Raw genomic sequence first — 19,855 nt, 5'->3', positions numbered from 1 at the left:
GTGCAAGATGCTGGTTCTGCAGCTGGAAAGAGAGATTAGGAAGACCTAAGTGAAAAATTCCTGAACTTGGCACTGGTGAGGCCTCACCTCGAGTACTGTGTCCAGTTTTGGGCCCCCTACCACAAGAAAGACATTGAGGTGCTGGAGTGGGTCCAGGGAAGGGCAACGAAGCTGGTGAGGGGTCTGGAGAGTAAATCTTATGAGGAGAGGCTGAGGGAGCTGGGGGGGTTCAGTCTGGAGAAGAGGAGGCTGAGGGGAGACCTTCTCGCTCTCTCCAACTCCCTGAAAGGAGGGTGTAGAGAGGAGGGGGTCGGTCTCTTCTCCCAAGTTACAGATGATAGGACAAGGGGTAATGGGTTCAAGTTGTGCCCGGGAAGGGTTAGACTGGATATTAGGAAACAATTCTTCACAGAGAGAGTGGTCGGGCATTGGAACAGGCTGCCCAGGGAGGGGGTTGAGGCACCATCCCTGGCTGTGTTTAAGAACCATTTAGATGTGGTGTTGGGGGATATGGTGTAGGGGAGAACTTTAGAGTAGGGTAGATGGTTGGACTTAATGATCCCGAGGGGCTCTTCCAGCCTAGATGATTCTGTGATTCTGTGACAGCATGAGATCTGATGGGTCTGATATTAAGCCGGGAACAATCCAGCCTGCAAATCGCCCTGTTATTACTGATGGGATTTTTTTTTTTCATTCTGTTTACATCCTTTATGACCAGAAATTTTGTGGATTTTTTTTTTTTTTTAAACAACCTAAACATTTGGTTTGCGTTGGATCTTAGCTTCGTTTTCATTAGCTTAATTTTTCCTTCTCTTTAAATTCTTATAATTTTCCTCTGCTATCGCTTACTCCGTGGACTCTGAAACACAGCAATCTTTCATGGAGCCCAAAGAGCTGCAAGCAACTCCTGCAGATTTTCAACCTCCCGCTGTCTGACAGCAAGGGGGATTACTGAGGAGAGACTGAGGAGCTCCAGGGACTCACCACGGGGCCTTCAGCGTCCTGTTAACTCCTGTGAATTCAGGCTTATGCTAACAACTGCGAAATATTAGGTAATGTTTGTAAAGACTACTAATAGAGCTAACGAGCAACTGGGATAAAAAGGCTGTAGCAGAGCACGCTGGCCACTGTAACAAGCACCTTTAGCTGATGGCTGGAAAGTTTTGGCCTGTGCAGAACTGGAGCACTTGGAGGAAATTGTACTCTTGGATGATGCAGACAAAAGGGACCTGGCTAATGTGAATACTGAGATACAAAGGACTGTCTGTTTGTCCTTCAGAAGTTCAAAGGTAGGTAGGTAGATAGATAGATAGATAGGTAGAAGAGCACATAGGACACAAGGTCAGCTGGCCTTGAAAAAAGGACACTTTCAAGAAAGCAATAGAACCTGGAACCCTAAAAAATGGGGTATTCTGCATTATGGGGTATACCTGCAAGGCAGGTCACAGAAAGCTACGTGGAGGCCTGTGGCAGTGCAGTACAGCAGGGGTCAGGTGTGTTGGACAGGACAACAGGCAGTGCTAGAAGGATTAGCCTCCCGTAACAGAACGCACAATGTGCTTGACCAGCTGAGGCTGATGAGAACCACACATCCTTTCCACACTGCCCTGCTCTCTACTTCTTGCATGACTGCAGCTAACAGTTGTTAGTAGGCTATCTGGGGTTTCAAGCTGAAATCTTAGAGGGGGTGGGAGCTATTATCACTTCTCCTCCCCTCCTGGAATCACAGAATAATTCAGATTGAAGGGGATCTCTGGAGGTCTGCTCATCCAGCCTCCTGTTCACAGCAGAGCCATCTTCAAGATTATATAGATTTTGCTCCGGGCCTTGCTTAGTCAAACCTTGAATCACTCCAAGGATGGAGATCCAACAGCCTCTCCAGGCACCTGTCCCAGTGTTTGACCACTCTCACTGGGAAAAGATTTTTCCTCATATCTAATTGGAATATCTCTTGTTCATGTTTGTTGACTCTTGTCCCTTTCCTGTGCATCTTGAGAGTCTGAATCCTTCTTCTGTGTAAACATCTCCCTCCACGTTTTTCATAGGAGAGTACACAATAAGGTCTCTCCTTTGCCTTCTCTGCTCCAGGCTCAACAGTCCAAGTCCACTTTCAGCCTTTCTTCACATGTCATATGCTAGAGCCTCAACCAGCATGGTGGTCTCCCATTACTCTTGTGCCAGTATGTCATTACCCTTCTTGTACTGGGGAGCCCAAAATGCCAAACAGAACGCCAAACACGGCCTCACGCGTGCCAAGCAGAGGGGAAGGATCACTTCCTTGGGCCTGCTGGCTATGCTCCTACTAACACAGCCCAGGATGCTGATGGGCTTCTTTGCCTCAGGGTCTCAACCTGTATGGTTGCATGGGGTTACTCCCTTCCTGGTGGCAGGACTCTATGTTTGCGGCTTCTTTGCCTCAGGGTCTCAACCTGTATGGTTGCATGGGGTTACTCCCTTCCTGGTGGCAGGACTCTGTGTTTGCTCTTGTTGAACTTCATGAGGTTCCTGTCAGCCCATTTCTCCATCCTGTCAAGAGTCCTCTGAGTAGCAAACCTACTTCTCAGCATAGCAATTGCTTGATAGCAACTGCTCCTCCCAGCTTGATAAAGGTGCACTCATTATTTGATAAGATGTTAAACATGATATTAAACGAATTTCCAGGAGGGTTTGTTCCATAACCTTCTAGGACACAGCAGCTTGAAGTGAAGTTATGTTCACATGCAAGGTATTTCAACATTGCTTCATTTAAAGGTTTGCACTGTGAAGTTTTCCCTAGTGCCTCTTTCCTCAGAAAGGTTGAGAAAAATGCAATCCAGAGCTGAAAATTTTCCCCCTCTTTTCCAACTACCACCAACCATGAGAACATAATTTGTATTGGAAAAATTGCTTTTTGGTTTAACTGGCTCAAAGTCTTCTTTGGCTGACATAAGCTTACCTGGAGGATTTGCAGTTGTAACTATGACAGCAAGACCGATTTTGGGGTGCTCATGGCCCAGCCTTGGCAAACGACCTGAAGAAACTCACCTGTTAGAACAAAAATATGAGTGCACACGGGGAGTGTAAATATAAAAATTATCTGGAAGGTAGGTGCCCAAAACTGGTTATGTTAAAGGGGAATGTGATCATCACCCAGATCAAAGAGTAACTGGGGAACTTCAAGGATGTCTTTGAAATAAAGCAGCAGTATGAAAAGAAGAAATTTGTGACAGCAGGGGAGAGACCTTGGACTGAAAACAGCAGGAGCCAAAATCTGGAAGTCTGGCACTGCCAGAAGTCTCCCTGCCGGCATCCCGACTCCTGCTTCGGCCAGACGGAGCAGCTCCCCCATGGGGAACCTGCACCCCACTAGCAGAGTCACCACATGGTGCAACCAGGAAGGACCCGCACCCAGGGCCATGTATGTGAGCCCATGGGGTGCTTTCTCACCCACCTGTGGACCAGGAGATGTTAGAGAGCAGCACAGGTACCCATAAAGCTGGAGAAACATAAGTGCAAATAGGGGCACCCTTACTTCCAGAAGGATGGAGGGTTTGCTTGTCCCGTGAGAGGGTTTTGCATACGTCTGTGTAACACTCGTGCAACTAGAATTTCTTGAAAACAGTAATGCTTTCATCCTGATTTTTATTTAAATTATTAAGAGCACTTCTTCTCTGAGACAACCCTCACAGTAAGGATTAGTTCAATTACAGAATCACAGAATCACAGAATCTTCTAGGTTGGAAGGGACCTTAAAGATCATCTTGTCCAACCGTCAACCTAACTGACAAAAAATAGACACCCACACAACAAACAAGGAGCATCATCACTAAACCATACCTCCCAGCACTACATCAACTACATCGACCTTCTAACAGTGATCTCTGCCTTCTGTGCTGGAAGGCAGCCCAAGCAGGGACCAAGAGGTCAGGCCATGAATGTTACTATGCGTTCAGTAAATGTGGTGATTGCAATGCTGCTGGACCTCTACGTCTCTATCTTTGGCTGAAAGAGGAAAGTGAAAACCCCAAAATAGTAACACTAAAAACCAAATATGGTGAAACAGAGATGAGGAACTTCATTTGAGCTGAGGAACAGCTCATTTCAGCATGGTCTTGGGAGTGCTGTGGCTGGTTTCCATCTTTGGAAACTCCCTTGTCTGCTTAGTGATCCACAGGAGCAAGGGGACACAATCTACAACCACCTATTTTGTTGTCTCCATGGCTTGTGCAGACCTTCTCATCAGTGTCACAAGCGTGCCCTTCGTGCTGCTCCAGTTTACCTGGGGCAGGTGGATGCTGGGGAACATGATGTGCAAGCTGGTAAGGTACATACAGTACCTCACCCCTGGGGTCCAAGAGTGCTCCCCTCGATACGCGTGGATCGATTCTACGCTGTTGTCTACCCTCTGAGCTTCAAAGTGTCTAGGGAGAAAGCCAAGGAAATGATTCTGTCTTCACATCACCAGCTTTTATCTGCCTGACCACACAAAACAGGGTGCTTCAGCCAGCTCTCCCAGGCTCCCTGTGTGGTCCCCTGAGTGTCCAGCTCCTAAGAAAGATGCTTTAACTAAGATGGTGTGAATATCTCCTTAAATGTCTGCTTGTTTGACATATTAATGGTTGATATCTCTGCCCGTAACTGGCTCACCTGTAGCAAAGACTGGAATAGCACACAGCTGACAAGAAGAAAAGGATTCATGTTTATAATCTGTGGTGTTGTCTGTCATGCCCTGTCAAACCCATGGGCAGAACATCAGCTGAAGCTGTAGAAAGTCTGTTGCCTGCATAATTAATATATTCTCTGGACAACATGAGTTACTCCAGAAAAGCTTCTCCAATACAAGTATTCCCCATAGTGAGCAGCAATAGAGAAAAAAGAAGTTTTCCTCATTAGAGATTGCAAAGGAATTCAGATTTTCTAAATGGCAATAAACAGAAAAAAATAACTTTCTCAACTAGGAAAACTTGTAGAGAACTGCTAGGCCAGAGAGAACTGAACAGATGAATGAAAAGACAGCTATTAAAATTCTCTTCCACCATGAAGTCAACAAAACCAGTGACTGGAAATAGTTCCAATGCAAGCCAGAGGTTTCCCAACAGACTCCCCCATGAATCACAGGCTTAAATTTGCACAGGTCTTTGCTGACAAAGCAGTTTTAGCTACAGTGACTCCAGATTCTGCAGAGGTTGTAGGAATGGTCCCTATGGCAAAGGGATAAGATTTTCTAACTAACTCCAGGTAAGGGTAATCCCCCACCCTCTAGGGAAAGGCTGGAGTGATTGAGTGCCAGACTTGGCTGGCCTGCAGAAAAAGCTTCTAATCTGGGTCTTCCTCCTAGTAGAACCAGGGGGGTGGCTGAAGACTCTGTCAAAATTGGTTTTGGTGGTTTCTGACTCAGCTAACCTTTTCATAAAGTGCACGATTTGCATGACAGTATGCTTATTTCTGCGGAAAGTTGAGACGGCTGAAAAGAAGTCCTCTTTTCTATTAAAAGAAAATACTGAAAAACAAAAATCAGGTATGTCTGCCACAGCAAACGTACTTTGGGGCCATACGGTTAAATTTGTCTCTTTTGATGGATTTTTCATTGGGACTTCATTTTGCATGCATTACAACTTCACTTTTTCCTTGCTGGGGTGCCATGGTAGACACAATGGCTCCTAGCTCTAGCACAGGAGCACTGACAGGCACAGAGATGTCCCAAAGCATGGCAGAGAGGGAGTAGCAAGCTTTTTCAAGAAGAAAAGGGAGTCCATTTGTCAGAAGTATCCCTGGACCAAATCCAGCCTGGGAGCCGTCAGCAGGATAAGTTTGGTCTTCACAGTGGAATAATCTCTCTGAATGTCTCAATGGTGATCCACCAGTCCTAACGCTGTGGTTTATTTTCACTGCTGACTCTCAGGACCAACCCGTAAAAGCTGCAGTGACTAAAAATACCACCCCACTGTGCTGTTCTGAGGCATCAGCACCAGCCAGACATGTCCTGTTCTTGCTCCCACAAACCACCACACTACAACACAGGCAAGAAGGGGGACGGTTGGACAAGGGGAAACGGTTTTAAATTGGAAGAAAAAAGATTCAGATTAGATCTCAGAAAGAAATTTTTTACTATGAGGATGGTGAGACACTGGAACAGGTTGCCCAGGGAAGTTGTGGCTGCCCCATCCCTGGAGGGGTTCAAGGCCAGGCTGGATGGGGCTTGGAGCAACCTGGTCTGGTGGGAGGTGTCCCTGCCCAGGGCAGGGGGTTGGAACTGGATGATCTTTGAGGTCCCTTCCAACCCAAACCATTCTATGATTCTATGATTCTATGATTCTATGATTTCAGGCTGGAAGCCTGGTTGCGTCACTGACTAGAGAAAGAAGGTGGATCTGGGCTTTCTGGAAAGCTATTCAAGAAAATCCAGGCAATGTTAAGCAAGACCTCCAGGCAAACATAAGCCATGAGCAATGCCAAAGGAGTGAAAGTAGCTTTGTAGTAAGAAACGCGTGGCAGTAACATTCTCATGACATGGGCGAGCATGAGGCCACGCCATATGAACATACCTGAATAGAGGGGCACCACCACTTTGCCTTATTGTTCAGAATTTTCCTTCTCCTCCAAGTAAGGAAGAACACAAGCAACCCCCTCATGGCAATGGCACAGAACTGCTATGGACAGAGTTACTAGCCACAGCATCCTGATGTCATCCCACTTCTTGGCATTTAGTTGGTCACAGGAAACAGTTGAGCTGGCTGAGTCCAAGACCAGGTCCTTCATTGACCAGAGCTGTTGTGAAGAAAGCTGGAAGTGAGGGCCTGTCCCTCCTGTCCCTTGGGAACTGATTTTAAGCTGAGGCTTTACCGCTGGCCCCTGCCTGCATTACACTGCAGCTGGGCAGAAGCTACAGCTATGCTTGGTCTCAGACCTTCACCGGTTTGGCCCTGACCCACACCCAGAAGCTCTGCTTCCTGGCTTGACCTCGAACCTGCCCCATCACTTGCCCTGAGCTGTGTCTGACCTTGGCTGCTGTCTCCAGCCCTGATCCCAACCCGGACAGCAGCTGGAGAGTGAGAGAAGCCGTAGCCACACCAGTAGCCACCACTGCACACCACTTGCCAGTGGCCAGGCCCAGGCCCAGGCCCAGCATGGGGAGGTGGGGGTGAGGGATGAGACGCTTGCTTTAAACACAGTTCCCAAGCAAAATAAGGGCAGCCCCCACAGAAACAGCAGCCAGCTTTGTCTCAGAGAGCTCCGTTCAAGGCCAGGGAGCTTCTTATCAGGCACAGGGTGGGGAGTGAATGCTGGTCACGGCTGCAGGAAGAGGACTGTGTAACAGAGGGCATGGTTAGATCACCTCATCTAGGGAACGCATTAAGATACTCTTGCTTATACCACTTACTAACATAAACCAGTTTTGTCTGAGAGAGGTTGAACTGAGAGATCTGCAGGGGTCAACAGCTGACAAGTTGCCGTTGTTAAGTTGTGCAGTTGGATGCTGAACTGAGAGCAAAGTAGGCATATAGGTAAGAAAGGTTTAATGCTCATTTAGTAAATCAAATTCAGGACCTGACAAATACTTCTGTTATAAATTTTACAGGTTTTCCTTTGGGATCTCGTGGTAAATGGTACTCAAATAATTATAAAATTTTAAAGGAATGGGGTCTCTCCAGCTCGCGACAGGAAAAGGTCGCCAGACGATTGTCAAATTATGCTTTATTCAGCTCAGTGGACATTGTTCACATGTTTGCGAGTAAAGCGAGAACGGAGGTAAGATAAATTTATTTCAATTTATGTAGAGTTGTAGAGTTTAGATGTAATAAGTAGATCTATAGAATTGTAGTGTGAGAAACATCGGCTCACACCTAGAATTTAAAGAGGACAAAGTCGCCAAAGCAAAGGTATAGAAATTTATTATACGAAACAGCGCTGAATCGGGTGCATCTCAAAGCAGAGGCACACACCCTTTTGGTTTCTTAGGTATCTTTATACTTCTTATCCCGGCCCCCTAAGCCACTGTCTCCCTTCTCATTGGCTGAGAAGTTGGAGCTCACATTCTTCCCGACCGCTTACTAAGCACCTATATCTGTTCTACAAAACTCCAGGTGGCCTTTGTCTGCTTTATCAGTTTGCTGCCGGTCTTTAGTCAGTCTTCACAGTCCTTTGTCCACTTATCAGTCTGCCATCAGCCTGGCTCTCTTCACCTAGATGACTTTCCGTAGACCAGGACCCCTGGACAGCCCCAGGGCGCTTCTAAGGTTTAGTTCGTACAATGGGTGAGGCTCCACCATCACCGGGCCTCCTCAATACAGACATACTAACAAAAATATATCAATTAGCTGAAGCAAAACTCAGCCCATTTCTCACAGTAGTATGTAGAATTGTAGATTGTAAGTAGTATGCAATAAAAAATGGACTGGGATCTCGTGATGATTACAATAATCATGACGCTCACTGGATTGACTTGGTAGGTGGACGGGCCACCTTCATAAAACCCGGAAAAAGTTCACATACCTTGTTATGTGTTCATAAATAGCCTTTAATAAAGGTGTACAGCCCCTGCTAATGGAGCAATAAGAGCAGCCAACCTTGCAGAGTTTGCACAATAGGTTCTGGATGTTAAACCATCTTTTTTAATATCGAGTTTTCTTCAAAAGCGATAGCACAATAGGGTGCGTTTTCCACTATATCTAAAGGCTTGGTCTTTGACAACACCATGCCTCTAGTGATAGAGTAACTGAAGTGCAATGCTCCTATGTCACTGTATTCCCACATAAAAAGATTTACAAGTCCACTGTGAAGGAACTAGGTGCTGGATTTTGTTTACAAATGCACATGCTTAAAGAGAGAATCTCCTTTCCTTAGGAGAAAGCTCCAACATACATCCTATTTCTTACCTTTGCCAAGTCTGACAGAGTGCTTAGAAAATCTGCTAAAGGTTTGGTTTTTCATGAAAGCTTTCATGAGGACCAGAAAATGCATTAAGGTTATGTCTCATTATTTTATTCTGCAAGTTATGATTGTATGCTCGCCCATGGGTCCCAACCTGACCTTTATCTCCAAGCGATAACCACCCATGGTGGTCATAATGGGTGCATCTAGACGCGATGGTAGCATCCAGGGCTCAAACCAGCTCCCTGGTTTCAGGGAGACAGATAACAACTTGATAGCCAGGGGCTACCTTAAGTAATGTGCCCACCTCACCACAATACTGGTACTGTGGTCAATGTGCAAATATGACTATAAGTCAATCATCTTAACCCCATAAACAGTGAACAGCCCCAGAGCCCATTGAGCTCTCCTGCATGGCAGTGGGCTGCATGTCAGGATCTCCCCTTGAGTAGGGACATCGCTCAAGGTTACTCCTTGAGGTTAAGAGATTCCTTGCTGCAACAGGTCCTCAGTAAGTGGTTTATAGCATGCTAAACTTTGAAATCTTAGTTAACTGACAATGGCAGTGGGCTGCATGTCAGGATCTCCCCTTGAGTAGGGACATCGCTCAAGGTTACTCCTTGAGGTTAAGAGATTCCTTGCTGCAACAGGTCCTCAGTAAGTGGTTTATAGCATGCTAAACTTTGAAATCTTAGTTAACTGACATAGAGGATTGATTGTGCATATATAATCCTTTAGACATGAACCATTGACCAAGTCTGGGACTAGGACTGGATCCAGCTGCAGTTAGACTCCTCTCTGAAAAGGAGAGGAGGCCTTTCTAGCAAGTCCTTTCTGCTCCTTTTTAGGAAGGAGCTCCTTTCTCAACCTCAACTCAATGGGAGGGTCTCCTTGACAGTTCTGCCTAACCCTGTCCTCTGTGCAGTCAAGAGCCAAGTGTACCTTGCCATCGAATCTTGTTAAGACACTGACATATTTACTATGAAAGTTTGTTAAATTGCTGTTTTATATCAATAAATAGACAAAGGCAGACGCATGAAGTGAATCTGAGTCCCAGACTCTCAGATAAATGGGTTCATGACAATTGCCACAATTGGAAAGTCGTTGAAGAGCACTTAAAAATAATTAGGCACTACACAAGGGATGGAAAAGAGAAAGGAGTTATCTGCAAGATGCTAGGTACCTGCTTAGAAGCTGCATACCAAGATAGGGAGAACAGAAATAGGAAGGCGCAGGACCTAGAGAAGGAAATAGAGAGTAGGAAGGCAACTGAGTTACTGCTGTCTTGAACAACTGCAAAAACAATTACAGGAACAAAAGGGGAAAAAGACAAAATTTGGGAGAAGAGGTCGAAATGATACTTACACAGGTTCCCCAGACATTGTACAGATCAGGAAAGTAATAGTATACCCTGAAGACTGGGATGGAGACATTTGGACTGATCCCGATGACAGCGAGCCAGAAGACAACAATCCTTTGTTCCCCACAAATCCTCCTGAGGTTAGACCCATTGTTAAAACAGAAATAGCTGTGGGACCATGGGGTGGTCACCTGTGAGGTATTACCCCAACCATCCCCTGGGATAGGTTTCAGTTGACAAATTTGCAAGAGAAACAGAAAGACAGGTGAAACTGAAACTGGATACTTGTGGCAAGTATGTTTAAGTGGTGGCAACAATATTGAGTGAGGAGGAAGTAAATAGCTATCGGGGTCTGGAAGTTTTTGTAAATTTAGGACTCCACCCAACAGATACAGCCCATTCTATCCCCAGCTGAGGAGCTTACTGGGCTGGTGGAATTGGCACCATGGGGAGGGGTGAACCCTCCATGATCCCCATGAAATATGTGAGCAAACTATCTACAGCCATCACAAAAGCAGCTTGCACACAAGCCATGCATGAACGAGGACGCCACAATGCTCCACTATCTGCTACTGTAGAGTCTGCAATGTTGATTAGAGGAGCCCCAGCAGTTCTTAATCCCCATCTAGTTGCACAGATTAAAAGAGATACGGAATATAATAAACAGGGCAATAATGCTCCCAAGCAACTTCCTACATGGGCAGAATTAATGCCCGGCATTGTTAACTACAGCCGTGAAATGGGCTGGGATGACGCACCAGCTGAAAAACAAACCAGAAATCTTGGGGAGGAGATCACAAAGAAAAACCCGTGAAACAGGAAACGGAAATTAAAACAAGGGGAAACAAATTAAAAACCTTGCAAACAGAGTCTTGAGAAGGGAGGAATGAAATAACGGAGGGAAGTATGAGCGCTAGGCATTCCCAGAGCAGTGATTCAAGGTCAGCCTACTGGCATTATCTTGAGCCTGACTGAAGCACTCCAGAAACAGGATAACGGTTAAAGCAAGGGCTGTACCTCTACTTCTTTGAAGGGAGAATAATCCCTTTCTCCCACCTAGGGAGGAATTGCAGGACATGAAGTAAAAAAAAGAGTAATGTCCAGAAGGCAATTGGGCCTGCCTGTCCGGAAAGTAGTGGCTTATCAGTGGATAAGGGATGATGGCCAATACATATTATTAATTCCAGTTGGTCCTCGAGAACAATTGGTGAAGTTTTTAATAGATATGGGAGCATAAATTTCAATACTAACACAGAAAGATGCTGCGAAGTTGGGCATGCAGTCCAGCTGGCAGCCAGTTGGACTTCGCACTGATTGCACCTCTGACATTAGTAGGCCAGCCAAGTTCCCACCCATCTTATCATTCCCTTATCCAGCCCATATTTGTTTAGATGGAAACTATGGGAGACTGTGTCAAAGGTCTTGTTAAAGCCAAGCTATACATCATCCCTTAGCTTCCCCTTGTCCACAGGGACAGTTACATTGTCAGAGAAAGCAATGAGGTTGGTCAGCATGCTTAGCCCTTGGTAAATCCATGCAGACTGTTCCCAGTTACCTTCTTGCCCTTCTCATGCCTGGAAATGACTTCTGTGAGGATTTGCTCCACAACCTTCCCAGGGACTGTGGGTGAGGTCAATAGACCTGGACCATCCTCCTTGCCACCTTCTTGCAGATGGGTGTGATATTTGCCTTTTTCCAGTGATCAGGAATCTCCACCGACTGCCGTGACCTTTTGAAGAGGACAGAGAGCAGCCTCCCAATGACTTTGGCCTGCTTCTTCACCACCCTTGGACCCATCCACTCTGGTCCATGGTGTCCTGTATGTCCAAATGGGTTAAGTGATCCCTAATTATATCTTCCTCTGCTGTGGGTACTGCTTCATGCCCATGGACTCTGATAAGAGGCTTCTGGACTTGGGAGACCTTAGGGCAAACCCTACCATAGCAAACTGAGGCAAAAAAAAGACATTGCGAACCACAGCCTTTTCCACACCACTTTTCACTTCCTTCCCCATTGATCACTGTGTGCACACTCTTCTTGGCCTTCTTTTGTTACCAGTGTCTTTACAGAAACCCTTCCTGCTGCCCTTCATCTCCCTTGCCAATTCCAGCCCCAGCTAAGCTTTGGCATTCATCACCACATTTCTAAATGCTTGTACTATTCCCAAATAACCTCTGTCCCTGCTTCCACCTTCTGTGTGCTTCACTTTTGTGATTTGGCTCAGTCTGGAGCTCCATATTCGCCCATGCTGGCCCTCTGCCATGCCTGCTCAACTTTCTGCATGTTGTAATGGACTTGGACTTCTTGGACTCCGAGGATGTTGTCCTTGATGATCAACTGGTTCTCCTGGGCTCCTTTGCCCCCCAGGGCAGTTTCACGTGGAATTCTGCCAAGCAGGTCCCTGAAACGGCCAAAAACTACTCTTGCAAAGTCCAGGGTTGTAATTCTGCTGTTCGTATTGCTCACTTCTCTTAGGACCTTGAACTCCACAGTAGAGAAAAGGCTGCTCTCAACCTTCACATCTTCAAACGGTTCTGTGCTGGTGTCCAGCAAGGGTATAGCCTCCTATTTGCCTTCATACCCTGTCTTTTCCAAAAAGCTTCTATCCACTGGCTGCAATGCTCCAGTCAGGAGAGCCATCCCACCATGTCTCTGTAATCCCAATGAAGTCAATTCTGCAACTATGCATGGACTTCTGACTCCTCCTGTTCCCCATGTTGCCTGCACTTGCCTACAGGCATTAGAGCTGAGCCCCAAACTGTGCTGCTTCTACAGCCCCCCTGTCACGCTGTTCCCCAAGTACACCAACTGTGACCCTTGTGCCCTCCCTTCTCTTCAGGTCGCGGTAACCTTGAGGTCTAGTTGCTGCCGTATGCTGATGCTTCTCAAGAAGGTGGAAAATGCCACGTAACGGAATACATTTAGCCAGCTGAGCAGCAGGATGACAATACATTTCTCTGAAACCTCTGCGGGCAACTGCATGAAGCTCGTAAGTGACACATTTACTTATAAAGAGTTATCAATGATAATGATAGGACAAGGGAAAACGGTTTTAAATTGGAAGAAAAAAGATTCAGATTAGATCTCAGGAAGAAATTTTTTACTATGAGGGTGGTGAGACACTGGAACAGGTTGCCCAGGGAAGTTGTGGCTGCCCCATCCCTGGAGGGGTTCAAGGCCAGGCTGGATGGGGCTTGGAGCAACCTGCTCTGGTGGGAGGTGTCCCTGCCCAGGGCAGGGGGGTTGGAACTCGATGATCTTTGAGGTCCCTTCCAACCCTAACCATTCTATGATTCTATGATCAAGTGCTTATATTTATTTATGGATATCCTTAAAGATATCCTTATAGATACGGATATCCTTATAGATATGTAACTGTGGGAAAACCAGCAATTGCCTACAAAGTCACAACCACCTTTACCACTTTAAGCATATTTGGAAGAGCTTCCATGTCAGCCAGGATGAGCAGGATTAGGTTCTGCCTTACATTTTCTCTCCAGCTACTGTCCTAGATGACTTCCTAGTCCTTCTTTGTAGCCATTGCTCCTTTTGCTGTGGTTAAGGGAAGACAACTAGGGGACTAAAGGACAGAGGGAGAAAGAGGGTTTGGGCTTCAGGAAAGACCCTTTTGCTAACAAAGAGAATGAAGAGTGGAGGATGGCTATAGGAGCTCATATTCTGTAGAGTTAAACTGGACAGGATACTCTGTCACAGGAGCAGTGTCCTGGGAACACTGGTCTTCATTGGCAATACAGGCCATTCTGCTGTTTCTTCTGGTGCTTTGACATACTCATAGTTCCATTCATGCTGCACTCATATCAATATGTCTATTTCTGTTTAAAATCCCTACGCTGGTACAGCTTTAACATAGTGTCCCAGCCAGCCTTACATACAGAGCTTATTCTTCCTCTGTAGAGAAATAACTTCTCAGAAAATAAAAAGTTCTGCTAGGAATACATTCATGTTACGAGGTAAAACGTCAGAGTGCCATTCTGGTTTTAAGGAAAGTCATTTCCCCAGCACAGATTTAAAACACACAGAAACAAAAGCCTTTATCTCTGGAAGCTAAAAGCAATGGAATTGTTTCTGGTAGAGGAAAACATCTCATGCCAGAGGCAACAGCCTGAGAAAGGCGAGGCTGCTGCAGTTCCCTGTCCCCAGGTCCAACTAGCAGCGAGGCTGAAAATGTATTCCCAGCAGGCACATGCACACAGGGGATGTGCACACACCACACACAGACGTACGTACGCTGCCAGTCACACAAATCACAGACACTCGGAGCACTCACATGAAGGTAGACAGCACCAACGGCCTCCAGTCGGGAGTATATCTATCTCATACAGTCCACTAGTGGGACAATATATATACATAATAGAAACATCGAATAGTTTGGGTTGGAAGGGACTTTTAAAGGTGATCTAGTCCATCTCCCCTCCAGGAAGCAGGGACACCTACAACTAGATCAGATTGCTCAGAGCCCCAACCAACTTCTCCTTGAATGTTTCCACCTCTCTGGGCAACGTGTGCCAGTGTTTTTCCACGAATGTTTCCACCTCTCTGGGCAACGTGTGCAGCGTATTTCCACAGTTTTCCTCAGTATAAATAATTTCTCCCTTATATCTAGTCAAAGTCTGAATTTCACTGAATTTCACTGAATTTTTAGAGTTGGAAGGGACCATAGAGATCATCTAGTCCAACTCCCCTGCTGAAGCAGGATTGCCTAGAGCTTGTCAGAGCACATCACTCAGGAGCATCCAGGCGGGTCTTGAAAATCTCCAGAGAAGGGGACTCCACACCCTCCCTGGGCAGCCTCTTCCAGGGCTCTGCCACCCTCACTGTGAAGAAGTTTTTCCTCATATTCAAGTGGAACCCTTTATGTTCCAACTTGTGCCCATTGCCCCTTGTCCTCTCACTGGGAACCACTGAAAAGAGTCTGGCTCCCTCCTCCCTCAGCCCGCCCTTGAGATACTTGTAGGCATCTGTAGGGTCTACCCTCTTTTAGTTTAAAACCATTTAAAACCATTACCCCTTGTCCTTGCATCTGTAAGGTCTACCCTCTTTTAGTTTAAAACCATTTAAAACCATTACCCCTTGTCCTATTGCTACAGGCCCTGCTAAAAAGTTTGTCCCCATCATTCTTATAAACCCCTTTTAAGTACTGAAAGGCTGTATTAAGGTCTTCCTGGAGCTTTCTCTTCTCAAGGCTGAATAACTCCAACTGTCTCAGATTGCCCTCATAGGGGTGTGTTCCCTCCCTCTGATCATTTTTATGGCCCTCCTCCATACCTACTCCAACAGGTCCATGTCTTCCCTGTGCTGAGGGCTCCAGAGCTGGACACACTACTCCAGGTAGGGTCAACATGGGCCCACTTCTCAAGTGTGTCCAGGTGCCTCTGGGTGGCATCCCATCCCTCAGGCACGTCAACCGCGCCGCTCAGCTTGGTGTCATCTGCAAATTTGCTGCACATACGTAAATATACACAAGGTGGATCTCCCCAGCAACGGGGTTCAGACAGTCTGCTCAGTTGCCACCCCTGCATTCCAGTCTCCCCAGTTGCTGGCACCCTGGTGGACATACAAGCCCCCAGGGCACAGCCTTGCTCCAGTAGAGACCATCACACACATACTCCCCTAAATCACTCTGTGGAAGGGACCTGTGCAGGGTCATGGTTACGATTTACAGTGAAACCAGTGTCAGCCCCAGCCCAGTCCCCATGCTGGGGACAAACCCAGTCTGAATTGATTTCAGTTATTGGGTGGCTGGGGGGGCAGGCTTTTCAGGTGAGAGGAGAGCTCCCACCTCCCACCAGATGAGCTTTTATCACATAACCTAACAGTCTCCACACAACAAAACCCTCAAAATTATTTTCAAATCCTCAGGCAAATGTATACCCAGCCATTAACTGATTAAGCAGGCAGCACAGAACCAGGGGAAGGTTGTGCAAGAAATGGGGGAGCGATGAGAAAGGTCCCAGCACGTTCTGCAAAATGCTGTTTGGAACAGCCTGGGGAAACCAGAGCCAGTAGAATGGTTGGTTGCATGGGAGTGAGCCAAAGCTGAGACATGAAAGAGGGTTCTCAAGAAGTAGAATGGCACCAAAGATGAGAGAAACTGAACTAGCCACATGCTGGAAAAGAGGGGAAACGGTTTGGCACCATCATTCCCAGGGTGCTTCCACATACTCTAGCCATCCCCAGAGGGACAGATCTGCTAATGCAGACAGAGCAGGCTGCACAGGCTATGTAGAGCAGGAATAGCCTCTTCTTCACACACAGCAAAGCAGGGTTCACACAGCCCCACAGGACTGAGCATAATAACGTACCGCACGTTCGGACTGCAGATACGTCAGGCAGGGCAAAATCCTTTATCAAGATCCATCTGCCTCCAGTTAAGCTGCAGAAGTTGCATTTCAGTATGTGCGCATCTCACTCAGTTCCCTCGCCTTCGTTCACCTTCATCTGATTTATTCAACTTCATTCACACTGTCAAACCCCACGTTGACAAGCACCAAGGTGCGTGTGCCCAAAAGGTCTGGCCAGCCCCCGTGCTTGTGCGCAACGCCAGGGAAGATGGACACCAACTATCACACCCTTACGGCCTCTCTTGAGTTATTCTTCACTGGCAGTGGTGAACTGCCTTGGATGGATCTTTTGTGCCCACTAGTGGGTATGGAAATGGGTATGAAAATATCCAGCACCTACTACGGTGGCATCCGTGTGCTTCACAGTCTGGCTACTTCTGCCTCCACACACTTCAGGCAACAAGTTTGCCCATTTTCTCTGTTTCTTCATTTTGAGTGTCCGAGGCTGTGGTCTGCTTCCTGTTGGACTAACAGGGAAAGACATGGAATTTGTGATGTGCTGTATCTTCCTGCCATGTCAGGCTGTCAGACGGTAGGGTCTTCCGCAGACAAGTTGTCTATGATACAGAGTCCAGGTCTTCCTGGTTTGAGAGAAACAACGTACTAAAACTACAATTTTACTGCCTTAAACTGTGTGTTTGCTCACCAACACAGGCCATCCTTTTAACCTTTGTTCTGCTGTGCTTACACACAGCCATTTCCATTCATACTTCGCTCGTACCAATCGATATTTCAGTTTCGATCTCGAAAGTTGCTTCAGCTTACCAGGGAGTTGGGTGAATGCCAGGGCCAAGGAAAACAAGGAGACATTACAGGCGGAACTAGAAAACAGAAAGAGAGAAAGATGTACAGGGATTACTTTTTTAGCAGCAGCAAGAGGTTACATCAACCCAGCCACTTTTTCAGTGGTTTCTAACTTTAAGCAAATGGCTTGATATATAGGGCTGGAATCACTCCCTGCCCTGTGAAAAGAATACTGATTTGGGACTCCTTGATCCAGTGACCCTTCTGCCTCACCACGTTGTGTTGTTTCACATAAACGGGTTGGGTTGGAAGCTGGTAAGGAAGTCAAGTATTTGGGGCACTCATATTTGCAAAATATTATATCAACAAACAGAACAAATCCAGTAGTGTTTGTGTTTGCTTTCAGTCAGGACTGATCCAAACCCCTTACGCGTACTTTTGCTTTCAGTCAGGACTGATCCAAACCCCTTCTTAAGCGTACTTATGCTGAGGATACAACATGCATGCCAAGACTGTATTTGCAGCTTTTTTGTGCTTACAGTGCTTCACTTTACTTTCCTGCTCCATACTGTTCCAACAAGCTATCCAGTACAGCTCCTCTGCCCACATAGTTCAGATTTCTGAGCAGATTAATGCACAAATGCATGTTTTCACTAGAGATGCCTGAAAAACAGAAGACAAATAAATACAAGCAAATGACTGAAAGGTTTGCCCAACTCTCCATTATTATTTACTGTTTCGAGTTGGCAATATATTGCTGACTCACTGAATGACTTTGGATCATTCTCTACCTTATCTGTCAGTCTTGAAACTACATCGAGTGTGGATCCGAGTTTTACCATCCTCAACAACCAGATGACAACCTGAGAATAGACGTATCCACACCTAGAACATAAACCAGCCCTGAACTATCCATTTACTTTTCTAAAATTAGAACTGACGCAGAAAACTCCTCCTTCTACCTCTCCTTTCTATTGCTTTTTAGAAGCTACATCATTTGTTCGAGTATCATAGCAGGAGGGAAATACGCCCAACGAAAAGATCCTTCCATAACCTTCCCTTCCACAAAGAAAGAGCAAAACCACAGGCTTTGTGTGGTTTTGTATCCCCTCTTTATCCCCTTGGTCCCATTCTTCATGGTGGTTCTCTTTCTATGACCTGACCAGAGATTGTGACTGCGACTGTGCAGTTTCACATACCTTTCAAATCAGGCCTTAGCGTCAGCCAACACAGGCTGGCATTCACTTTTTTTTTTTGAGGTTAACTTCCTGATCCAGAGGGAGGGGTTGGTATTTGCTGTTTCTCACGCTTGCATTGCTGAAGAGTTTGAGTACGAAGGGCTCATCTCAAATGGATGTAGTCCTCAGCCCTCTCCCCACCTTTCCAATTCAGTATTTGCCACCTTTCTCCCCAATCCCACAGACCCTCCCAAGCTCTGCTTCAGCGTTAACAGGAACAGTCCTGAGTGACATGCTCTGACAAGCTCTAGGCAATCCTGCTTCAGCAGGGCAGTTGGACTAGATGATCTCTGTGGTCCTTTCCAACTCTAAAAATTCAGTGAAATTCAGTGAACCAGGGTCGCTTGTGGTTCCATAAGGGGGTATGGAACCAGACTTGATCCGTAGCTGACTGCCAACGGGGAATAAAGAGTAGTAATAGCATTGCTACCTAAATACTGGAATTATTTGTGTACGCTCAGTTTTCCTCCTACATAACAGGCTTAACGCTCCGTACCATGTTTGTGTTAGCGTTATGTATGGGGAGAGAGAGCAGAAGTTGGCAGGGAGGTGAGGAACTCCTTCAGTGGATGCTGGTGCTGTGCTCTACACACACCTTCTGGGAGGGACTAGCAGGGATCCACACTTGATATGTAGGTACCAGTAACAATACTAGATATGGAATTTCATCCCGGCAGCAGCTCATGGCCAGATCTGAACATCAGAAAAAGCAAAGAACCTGGCATTTGGGGAAAAAAAAAAAAAAAGAAGAAGAAAAAAGAACTCCCCCCTCTTTCAACCACATCTTGCATTATGGCAGCGGAGCTGGTGAGAGATCAAGAATAAGTCCTGTGAAGAGCAGCTGAGAGGTCAAGAACAAGTCCTGTGAGGAGCAGCTGAGAGACATGTTCAGCCTGGAGAAGAGGAGGCTGAGGGGAGACCTTCTGGCTCTCTCCAACTCCCTGAAAGGAGGGTGTAGAGAGGTGGGGGTCGGTCTCTTCTCCCAAGGAACAGGCGATGGGACAAGAGGAAACAGCCTCAAGTTGCACCAGGGGAGGTTTAGGATGGATATCAGGAAAAAAGCTCTTCACTGCAAGGGCGATCAGGCCCTGGAAGGGGCTGCCTGGGGAGGCTGCGGGATCACAGCCCTGCAGGTCTGCAGCAGACGGGGGGGACATGCTTGGGCCGCGCCAGCCCCATGGTCCCACTTGATCACAGAATCACAGAATCTTCTAGGTTGGAAGGGACCTTAAAGATCATCTTGTCCAACTGTCAACCTAACTGACAAAAATAGACACCCACACAACAAACAAGGAGCATCA

At 46.5% G+C, this 19,855-nt stretch overlaps 2 protein-coding genes and 1 long non-coding RNA gene across 3 annotated transcripts in view; 1 reads left to right on the top strand and 2 right to left on the bottom strand.

Annotated features, from left to right (window-relative positions):
• Positions 1-12,007, bottom strand: part of ETV6 (ets variant 6) — a 186,363-nt gene extending 174,356 nt beyond the window's left edge. The window contains exon 1 of the mRNA XM_014959248.1: positions 11,852-12,007. Within this exon, the coding sequence (XP_014814734.1) occupies positions 11,852-12,007 (156 nt within the window). The remainder of the gene's footprint in view (positions 1-11,851) is intronic.
• A 4,529-nt stretch (positions 12,008-16,536) lies between these two features.
• On the bottom strand, positions 16,537-17,937 carry LOC106898144. Its single transcript, XR_001413880.1, has 3 exons — positions 17,856-17,937; positions 17,338-17,393; positions 16,537-17,153 (listed from the first exon to the last, which is right to left on the bottom strand). It is a non-coding gene; the product is annotated as an uncharacterized LOC106898144 (long non-coding RNA).
• A 1,131-nt stretch (positions 17,938-19,068) lies between these two features.
• The window catches only part of LOC106898147 (poly [ADP-ribose] polymerase 12-like), a 35,650-nt gene continuing 34,863 nt past the window's right edge, over positions 19,069-19,855 (top strand). The window contains exon 1 of the mRNA XM_014959247.1: positions 19,069-19,103. Coding sequence (XP_014814733.1) covers positions 19,069-19,103 — 35 coding nt within the window. The remainder of the gene's footprint in view (positions 19,104-19,855) is intronic.

This window comes from Calidris pugnax, unplaced genomic scaffold, assembly GCF_001431845.1.
Source record: "Calidris pugnax isolate Ruff unplaced genomic scaffold, ASM143184v1 scaffold298, whole genome shotgun sequence".
Taxonomy (NCBI): Eukaryota; Metazoa; Chordata; class Aves; order Charadriiformes; family Scolopacidae; genus Calidris; species Calidris pugnax.
This window is presented reverse-complemented; position numbering and strand designations above follow the sequence as displayed.